General features: G+C 44.1%; 1 protein-coding gene across 1 annotated transcript; it reads left to right on the plus strand.

The window, feature by feature from the left end:
• Positions 1-495: 495 nt before the first annotated feature.
• On the plus strand, positions 496-8,840 carry kcnk4b (potassium channel, subfamily K, member 4b). The gene is made up of 8 exons (XM_076979450.1): positions 496-714; positions 2,161-2,272; positions 2,464-2,728; positions 3,143-3,257; positions 3,424-3,584; positions 4,324-4,510; positions 5,506-5,648; positions 5,873-8,840. The coding sequence occupies exons 3-8, from the start codon at positions 2,540-2,542 to the stop codon at positions 6,506-6,508; spliced, it is 1,431 nt and encodes a 476-aa protein (XP_076835565.1). The 5' UTR covers positions 496-714; positions 2,161-2,272; positions 2,464-2,539; the 3' UTR covers positions 6,509-8,840.
• The last annotated feature ends 2,003 nt before the right edge of the window (positions 8,841-10,843 follow it).

The raw sequence follows: 10,843 nt of genomic DNA on the forward strand, positions 1-10,843 counted from the left end.
GTTTATCAAGGAGAGCGGAGCTTCTGAGTTACGATGGATAATTAATCATTAATAACTAATGTTTGGCCCATGAGTTCACTTAGGCCTTCTCTAAGGTCCTTTTCAAAGTGTGGGGTTGATAAGCCAGGACAGTGATGGAGGTGTGTTGTGAGTCATAGTGTCCCCTGTGTCTTCCTAGTGTTAGTATTTTGTTGCGATTTCTCAAAGCTATGGCCACTACTGGAGTCTGGGTGTGGTGAAAGGGGAACGGTGAGTGGATACCGGGGAGAGAAAGCAAGAGAGATCAGAGGAGCAGTTAACACACCCAGAATATCTGCATCAACCCCTCCCTCCATCTCTCTCTCGCTCTCCTATACCCCCCCCCCCCCCCCCCCCCCCCCATATCTCTCACTGTTTCTCTCCTTTTCCCTCATGGTAACACCTATTCACCCCACCACCTCCCCCTTTCTGTCCATGGCCCGCCCTCTTTCCCTCTCACACACACACGCGCACACACACACACACACACACACACACACACAGACCCTCTCTCACTCAGATACACTCTTACATCTCAGAGGCAGCTTGATTGAGTACCTTTTTATTTCTTGGGCACTCAGCAACAGCCGGTCTCAGGAACACACACACACACACGCGCCCACACACCCTCGGTGGTCACCGCCTGGATAGCCCTGCAGTTCGGGGTCGCCGTGCTGAATTTCCTGGATCTTTGAGGTAGGAGACGGGCAAAGAGTCACATGTGTGTGTGTGTGTGTGTGAGAGAGAGCTTGAGTGTGTGGTATATGGTTAATGGTGAGTCCTCTTAACACTGCATGGTAGCCTGCCGGTGTAAAATGTGGAGTTGTATGCATGCCACAAATGTAGAATTAAACAATTCTGAGGGCTTCCCTTCTACTCTCTGTGGTGCATCACAGTGGCCATGTAGCTTTGAACATGTCTTGCATGCCTAACCCATGCTAAGGCACACTAGTAAGTCATATACACCGACAGTCACACTGATAATATATAAATAAATAAGTATACACATAGTTTTTCAGCAACTGGCTATACATGTTGGTACACACAGCGCCCGAGGAGCTATTAACATCGTGGCTGTAAACTGTTGTTATGGAATTGTCTATATATATATATATATAGTCATATATATGTACAGTATATATGTATGGTGACAGTTTGCAGATATATTCCACTGGAATGGCGATGGTGGAGTGATGATATGTAATCCTGTGTGTGTATTTATCCGCGGCAGCATGTGTGTTGTTAGCGGAGAGAACAGAGCAGGTTTATGGTGATCTTGCAGTGGTAGAGTCAGCAACTCTCTGATCCAGCTACCGCCCGATCAACCGCCACGGATATGCACCACCCCACCACCCCTGACATTTAGACATTTTCTCCTTCTCTCTCCCTCTGTCCCTCTCTCCCTCCGTCCCTCCCTGACCCCCACGCTGTCAGTCACGGACGGACGTTTCACGCAAAGCTACACGTTTACACACACAGGAGCCCTGTGTTCCCTACATGCTTTCTGCCACAATATCTCTTGGCTTATTCCTCTATGGAAACCCAGAGCCATTAAGTCTAAATAGCACTGCCATCGAGTCCCATTATTAACACTTCAGGCGATTGTTTACTCTGAGCTGATGTGACTTCTCCATGGTATGGTGGATTTATCACATGCTTCTTCCCCTCCCACTCCATGATAACCAGGACTTAAACCCAATGTATAGGTCTCCATCCCTTCTCTGCTCACCAGAGGCCCGGGAAGCTGCCATAACTATCCTGCTGGGCTTCAGTAACGGTTGACTGGTTAGGCTTTGCATAGCATGTATGGGTTTGCACAACCACAACAACTGCTGCTGGCCCAGTGTTTCTGCTCACACCATAAGGTTCACGCATGTCATGTATGCACTTCTGTTCCACTGTGTGGCTTTGTAAAGGTGCGCACAAGCCCTGTGTGCACTACTGACAGTCAAATAACAAATTAAAGGACACAAATACACCTGTTCATTGTCAGGCGGGTTGTTGGGGGTAGGATTATGAAAATTGTTTCCAGCATATTTCATCGTTGAAAGTGAACGTTGTTCCAACCGTGTGCAACCCCTGGGTGCATTGTTGACATGTTTATTGCATTTCTGATATGGTTTATGTGTTTTACGCCATTAGTGCCTCCTCGTTCGGACTGCGAGGACCTGCCCGTCAGCTACGGCTCCAGAGATTCAATCCTCAGCCTCCGACGCAGCAGGAAGAGGCACAATCGAGGAGACAAGTGGGATAGGTGAACTCACCAGGGCCACAGTGGCACACTTTACTACATGAACACTTCTAAAAAAAAACTGCATTATCTTTCAACATCTGGCTTGTTATTAAAGGGGAAGTCCATCCGATTATATTTTCAGAATGTTCTTTACTGGCTGCCTTTGATATTGCGGTTAAATCGTTCGCCGCGCTGTTGTGCCCCGTGTGTAGCTTCGGCGCGGAGCGGAGCAGCACTGGCAGCGGCGGCAGGAAGAGGGCGCCCTTGAGCCTGAACGGAAGGTCAGTCATGCGGTGCTCCACGCTGCTGGCCATCCTGACTGCCGTGCTGCTCTACCTGGTGATGGGCGCGCTCGTCTTCCGCACCCTGGAGACGCCGCACGAGGAGGACAATCACGTCAGGCTGCAGGACTCCCATCGCGAGTTCCTGAACAACTACAGCTGCATAAGCTCCGAGGGCCTACAGGAGCTCATAGAGGTATATGGGATCTCGGCGCAGGAAAGAGACGCCAAGAAAATGCAGTCAGGAACGATGACCTGTGTCATCAGCCTTTGGCTTTTAGGTCTTAGTGAATACACATGACTTGACCTTGGCTCGTTGATTTGTTTACTGGGGATCATGTTATATTTCAATGAAGATTTTTAAATTATTTTATATCCTGTGAACCTCAGAGAGAATAAGCAACCATTGCTGGTAGTGTTCTGATTGTTACAATCTTTGGCATTAAGTATTAAACAGCATTAATATAAAAATCTATCTCACATAAATGTATAGATGGACCCGAATATGCAAGAATCTAATCAAGTGGAGGGAATCTCTGTTGCTTTTGCCAGGCTGCTGTGTACACAGTTGCTATCTAAACACAATCCCTTTTGCTGAATGCCTCTGCAGAAGCTTGCAGATGCCATTGGGTCTGGAACCAACCCCAAGTACAACGTCACATTCACCAGCAGCTGGGACCTGGCCAGTGCTTTCTTCTTCTCCGGCACCATCATCACCACCATCGGTATGACATTCCCGTCCGCATGGCATTCCCACAGAGTCACTGAAGCCCAGCTCCGATTTAACTGCAGGTGCTGGCCTGCCTCCTGCGTTCTGTGGATTGTTCACCCTGCGCAGACGCTATAAATATCCAGGCTGCAAATCTCACTGCATTTCTGTGTGGGCTCCAGGTTATGGGAACATCTCCCCAAAGACAGAGTGGGGCCAGCTGTTCTGTATCTGCTACGCACTGGTGGGCATCCCCATGTTTGGCTTCCTGCTGGCTGGAGTAGGCGACCATCTGGGCACGGGACTAAGGAAGGCCATCGCTAAGATAGAAATGCTCTTCTTGGTGAGAGAGATGATGATGATGATGATGATGATGATGATGATGATGATGATGATAATGATGATGATGATGTCCATAAAGAAAATACAAAATGCTATTACGTTACATTTAGGGTTGTACAATGTATCATTTGCAAATCCAAATATTTTACCTTTATGATACTGACATCAGCCCTCTAACAAACTGCAACAATTTTCTTATTGAGTTCTGTGGTCATGCTGACCGATCTCACTCCATCTTGACCTGAACCAACAACTGTCAAATTAATGGCTCAAAAAAGGCACATCACAAAAAAGGCATATTTTGCCTACATTGTGCTACACTAAAAATACAGTGGAATAACTGCTAGAAAGGGGACACGGTATGACACATGCTGTACGTATATTTCTGGATAGGTGCTCTGAACCTCAGACTACCTCATACTGTCATTTCATATGACTCATTTGGGATCTGCCACAGTAGATTTTCAAATATGAATGCTCCATATGCTGTATGGGCACCACTTCTATAGGACTACCAAGCTAAACCAGTATCTAGTGTGATCGCTGAAAGAACACGGCTATGTTGTCTGTAATCTTCCCAATCTCCTCAAGTCCTAATTCAGAAAAGGAGGGAATAGCTGGAATTGGCAGCGATGAGACAGAGAGATGAAGGTTCCGACTGTGGACTTTGATGAGGACACACGTGTCTGCTCCGTGTTTGTCGTTTTTGGTTGTGATTTATTTTTGTTTGATGTTGGCAGAAGTGGAAAGTGAGTCCCACTATCGTGCGCGTCATCTCCGCTGTGCTGTCCATCATGCTTGGCTGCGTGCTCTTTATCTTCGTGCCCACGCTGGTCTTCCAGGAGGTGGAGAAATGGACCTTGCTGGAATCTGCCTACTTCGTCGTCATCACGCTCACCACCGTGGGCTTTGGGGACTACGTCGCAGGTATGCTCTGTAACGCTAACTCTGGTACACACTCTGGTACACACTCTGGGACACCATCGGCACGGTGAAACCAGCATAACCTCCCGGTTAAAGCGTCTTTCTGCCATATACTCCTCACTGTTCTAGTTACGTCTTCCAGAGTTGATGCATGCAGCCTACTGTCTACAGAAACAGACTGTCCCTGTCAGCATGGTCTCTATAAATATCTACTTGGTACACTCCTCAAGACTCATGAACTGGTTTCAAGCACATTGGATGGATAAACACCATATTTTAAAAGATTCCTATTCTACGTTGTAATGTGTGTTACAACTAAAACGGAACAGAGATGTATAAAATCTGTCAGTGAGAGCCTAGGGTGTCATACACATGCCACTGCTCTGCTTGGTCTAAACAAGCCAGTACTGTGGAATGATCCAGAATGTTTTCAAGGATCAGTCATAAAACCTGAGCTTGGCTGTGATTGAGGGGAACCTATCACAGGGTAACCTCATTACTGAGAGAGATGTGACAACACAGAGAGAAGTGACAGTAAATAATTACCTGGAAAAATATAGGGAAATACATTCAAATACAATATGTATAAACATGGTTCTGGTGACCTCAAGCATGTTTATATTCTATGGATGAAACTATGATTGAATCTCTGTTTTGTGTTCAATAGATACTGTAAAAATGGTGCAAGATGGAAGATTTGAAAATCTGATTTGAAGATTATACGATTATAATTGAGCATTGCTTTCATCTACATTGTTTTTGCTGTGTCTTATTTTAACTAAATGAAGACTGAAGACAACCATTTTAACTGCTTGTTATTGCATGAAATGGGAAAAACTAAATAAAATAAATCACATTCAAATACATTCTTTGATATTTTGTACAAAGTAGAGACCAAGTTTAACTGTGATTACTCATATGTTAAACATATTGTTATTGTGGTTACAGTTACTGTAATTGTAGCCTTTTTGCATTCACCTTCAAACCTTCTTGCTCAGGTGATGGAGGGTATGAGAAGATGGGGCCCTTGTACAAACCACTAGTGTGGTTTTGGATCCTGCTCGGTTTGGCTTACTTCGCCTCTGTTCTCACCATGATCGGGAACTGGCTACGGGTTCTCTCCAAAAAGACACGTGCGGAGGTTCGTTCACCGGAGAATTTGTGTTTTCTAATGGTGGTCTTTATCATGTAATTTGTCATGTAATTGCACCTGGATGTAATTATTTACTTATTTCTCACATAATTCTCACTTGCTTTCAGCTTTTCTGTCTCTCTCCATTTTCATTGGCTGCCTCTTCCCTCACCTGTCTCTCTACTTTAAATCTTTCTCTTTAATTCGTATATCTCTGGTTCTTCTTTTGCCAGATGGAGGAGCTCAGAGCGCATGCTACTGACTGGACTCAGAACATTCAGAACATGTCGGTGGATTTCCGCATCCCTGGAAAGCTGGACGATCCATTTAAAAAGCATCGCCGAAGGCGTCGCCATGGCCACCGCCGCCATGGAACCAACCACAACACTTCGGGCACAGCTGACCCGGACGAGGGCGGAAAAGAGGAGAACAGGCACTCTGATAGTGGCTCCGAATCTGGTTCTTCTGCCTCATACTCAACCTCATCTAATGAGTCGCGCTCAGAGTCCGAGATTGGTTCAGTGGCGACCCAGACCGAGCAGGTATCGGACAAAGGGGAGAGGAAAGATGGCCCAGCCCCCACGGCCCCTACAGACCCCACTTTATCACAGCCACTGGATTACTTTGGGGAAAATCTGGCCTTTATTGACGAGTCTTCAGATGCTGTCAGTGGGAAGCTTCATTTGGACCCGCTCTTGGACATGCCCAAGTCCAAAACGGACGCACTGCATAGGGCCAAGAGGAGGCGTCCCAGAAGACCGGCAGCAAAGAAAACACCCAAAACCAGCCCGACCAACCTGGAGCTCAAAGAGCCCAATGGAGACATTCTGTCCCCTAACAACCCCCCACCCGGCCCACCCGAGCCGTGACTCTGGACTGATTGTGAGGCTCATGCACTCACTCACCGGGATGACTATAACAACACCAAAAACAACCAAAAAACCCCCAATATGTGAGAGTTTACCAACCAGTCAGTTGTAAGTGCACATGGACATCAAAGAAAAGCTCTTAGCTCCCTCTGCTGGCGAATTGTGGAGCTGGCACTGGATTGGCTGGGTGATAAAGTGCAGCATGTTAAGCCGCTGACGTGGTTGGCCTTTAAGCTGTCTGCCTTTATGCTCTGAATATTTAGTTTATAGTTAAATGACCTGATTGTGCTGCATACCCATACACAATGCTCTATCTCAGACACGATATTCTAATCCATTTTTTACTGACCCTTCATTTGACCCTTGGTTTGTGCCTTAAATTACACTGCCCCCACTGTGTTATACAAGCAGTTCTAAAAAGGACAATGAATAAGATGTGTGTTATTGAGTGGTTACATTTTGGAAAATTCTAAACTGACCATAAATGTGTGTGTGTGTGTGTGTATACATGCGTTCATGTGTGAGTGTGTGTGAGAGAGAGAGGTTATTGGTTTATGGGCAATTGCCTTTAACCCAGTAAACTCAGGGCTCTTCCTTTATTATCTAGTCACTGTTCTCACAAAGTGCTGACCGTGCAGGACCTCATTTGTTCTTCAAAGCACGATCTTTCCCAAGACACATGTTCTACGCCATTTACTGACACATCACGCTGCAATCAGGAAAGAATTAATCAATCAGGAACACTTTTATTTAAGAACAAAACAAGCCCATATTACATTTTGCCGCAATCTTCTTTTGTTATCCAGCTGCAAATAGAAACAGATTAACATAATCTCAAGTAAATTCCACTGACCTACTGTTCATTTTAAGTATTTTTCAATACTGCTTGTTTACAGTATATATTCACCCTGGCGACAGAGCCTGACTGTTTAAAATGAGAATTTAGACGTCTTCTGCAGAAATGGGTGAGTGTGTCCTCCCCACACTGGTTAGCCAGACTTAAAAGAAAGATTATACAGTAGAAGTATTTGTCTTGGAGAATGCACTTTAAGAGCTGTAATGAAGCATGGTTTCAAATATAAGATTTTAATCATCCATAATGCATGACACAACTGTAGCCACAATGGCTTTTCACTCATCTGAGTCCTTAGCTGGAAGTTGTACACTATTCCATAGCAAAAGGAGGCAAATCTTACCCCCACACACCTCCTCGTGACGCCTCCCCGTAATAAAAACAGCTCATTTGGAAAATGTCTGCTCGTCATTTGTAGCCCTCACCTTGTGGAATGCGGTCCCAGCTGACGCGGATGTACTCGTCTCTGTACGTGTCTCTGTCCCCGTGTGCCTGTATGTGCCAGAAACCCAGAGGGAGAGGACGAGGAGACGGGTCCAGGACATCGGCTGCTACTCTGGTTCAGGTCAGACGAGCATCTGCGGGGACATGTCTCCGGACCTTAAGCCCCGAGAGAGCGCCCGATTAAATAAACCGTCGGCTCCTTTGTTGGACGACTTGGGGCGGCTGAGCGCGTGCAGTTCGGTTCTCTATGCAGATGAAGTCAGACGGATCGGTCTGTGGTATGAAGCTCTTCGCTGCCTCCTCTGGTGGCTCTCCGAACACTGCCGTCTATCACCTAGCTGACGTTATTAAGGTCACACTACATGAGGTGTGCGCAGGATCTGAGCAGGGCAGGATGAACTTGCCCTTGCAGGAGAGCTGCCAGTAGTGTAAGGTGTATCTCCAAATCCAGCAGAAGACTTCAGCCATTTGGAGATGCCTCACCACCATTCCAGCCTCAGAGGCTTGGCCATGTCTCCCTCAGGTTTAACGTGGCCAAGTCCTTTGCACCAAGTCAATATGTTTAGACTTGTATTTAGTCATTTACACCTGTTTATTATTATATGCTCCAGAATTCTTGGGGACATGCTCACTTTGCCAGATGTTACAGACCGGAGATATGAAATCAGGTCTGTGTCTCCTCCTCTGATACACAATCATCCACATGTTCCCTTCACAGGGCATGTTTACCTCTCCAACACATTTGTTCTGGTGGCGAAGGGATTAACTGAATGGGTAAAGCATTGGAGCTTGAGCAGCTCCTCGGCGGGGCCTGCTTTTGATAGGAGACACACTGAACCAACACGACTGTGAAAGTAGAGGGCGGAGCCTGCCTAGGTACAACCAGCCCAAGCTGTGTCCATGAACAGTTCAGTCTTGTACCAATGTAACTGCTGGTGTGGGATGACCATGACCCAATCCCCATCCATGTTTTTGGTATGTCCATTTGGTATTGTTGGGTGTACCTGTGTACTATGTACAATATTAAAGTATATTCAAGCGACATATCCAATCAACCAGATTTTGTGTTAATTGTGTGGAACTTTTGGAGTACTGAACTTTTCGAGATCCAAGATGCAATTAGATAAATAATATGTAATATTTTCAATTTTTCAAAGTACAGCTTTATATATGTATTGTACATTTCTACTGTCTGATTATTGAGTATGAAAGACAATATGCACCTCCCCAGTGGCCAACGACATAATGTCATGACCAGACAGTGTAAAGCATAATATAGCTGCACTTCCTGTGTGTTCACATACAGTTAGTGAGGGACGCCAAGTGTTCGCAAATGCTGCTGCAACTTCTTACCTGAGTCACATGGTCCAACCTTAAGAAACATGGTACTTTCTCTCCTCTGGGCTCTCTCTGGGCTGGGCTACAGGCTCTTTCTCTCCCTCTCTCTATCCTTCTTTCTCTCTCTCTCTCTCTCTCTCTCTCTCTCTCTCTCTCTCTCTCAGCAGTAAAAACTGCTGAATTAAACCTTGCACGGCTGATTGTCGCATTCACATTCACCCACTCATTAGTTCTCATCTCCATTTTCTCCACAAGAGCAGATACGTGTTTCAAACTGATAGTGTCACATTTCAGTCTGATGGATGATTTGGTCCTAGCAGCACAGTAAACTGGAAATTAGAGGTAAATAATTTACATGAAAAGTAGCAAGGTCTGTGCGTGTGTGTGTGTGTGTGTGTGTGTGTGTGTGTGTGTGTGTGTGTGTGTACTTGAATTTCTAAACTTGTTTGGTGAGTGAAAAATGTTGTAGTCAGATACTGGCCTACTATCTGAGATTTAGTTCTAACTACATAAATTTAGGTTTGCCACTGTAACAGTTTGATTTTAGAAAGACAATTACTGTAAATGATATAATACATAATACTATATATATATATATATATATATATATATATATATATATATATATATATATATATATATATAGACAGTATATATACAGTATATATATAGTATTATGTAATATATCATTTACAGTAATTGTCGTTCTAAAATCAAATATAGAATCATATAATATATAAAATCATATTATATATATATATATATATATATATATATATAATATTATGTATTGGTAATATATAGTATCATACTATTCTGAACTATGTGTGTATATATATACACATATGGTACAAAATAGTACAGTATTGTTGTACATGTACAGAATAGACAATATAGTCCACTGTTTGGAAATAGATTCTCATTTCAGTAAAATGTCTTTTCTTAAAATATCCTTTTCCGCTTCAAAGCAATAACTGATGAGCACACTCATAAATGCACTTCAGTGTTTCAACTCTCTGCCTCAGAAACATTTGACCTTGTACTCAAGGACACAGTGCGTAGACGTCACTAGTCGCCAGACTGGCACAACCTACTCATCAGCCAAGTAATCACGCTACCACTAGAGGGCATTATACTGCCTTTTAAATTAGAAACTGTTTCCTTATTCTATTACCTCTATTTATAGCATGGAACTTGATGACTATAGCACAATTTGCTGACTTTACTTTGGAATAAAATATTATAATGACATAACATTGACACTCACAAATATGTTTAAACCGTGTGAAACCGGGGGTCTCCTTTTGCCTTAAATGACGCTGGAGCTAATTAAACTACTTAACATGTTTCTAGTTTACGAATTGCGTTGACCTCGTTAATTCAAGAATCTACATGTCTACAGTTTAAAATACTTACAAATGTTATATCAAGTATCAATCCGTGGTCGTACTGACCAAGATTGCAAAGATAGATGCGGATTAAAGCGATTTTTATCGTGGTACCAGCCTACCAGTATACAAAACGAACAGGATACTAATCTGAAAACACTGCAGAACAGACTGCGCTGTGCTTAGATACCTTAGTGACGCTATACAGAATAAAAGGGATTCTTCAGAGCTTTACTACAGTCTTATGGCCTCCAATTGGTACCTGTGTGACCATTAGTTGGTGGCTGTTCACACCTGTCTTTGGGTCATATT

The sequence above is a fragment of the Brachyhypopomus gauderio genome, chromosome 18 (assembly GCF_052324685.1).
Source record: "Brachyhypopomus gauderio isolate BG-103 chromosome 18, BGAUD_0.2, whole genome shotgun sequence".
Classification (NCBI taxonomy): Eukaryota; Metazoa; Chordata; class Actinopteri; order Gymnotiformes; family Hypopomidae; genus Brachyhypopomus; species Brachyhypopomus gauderio.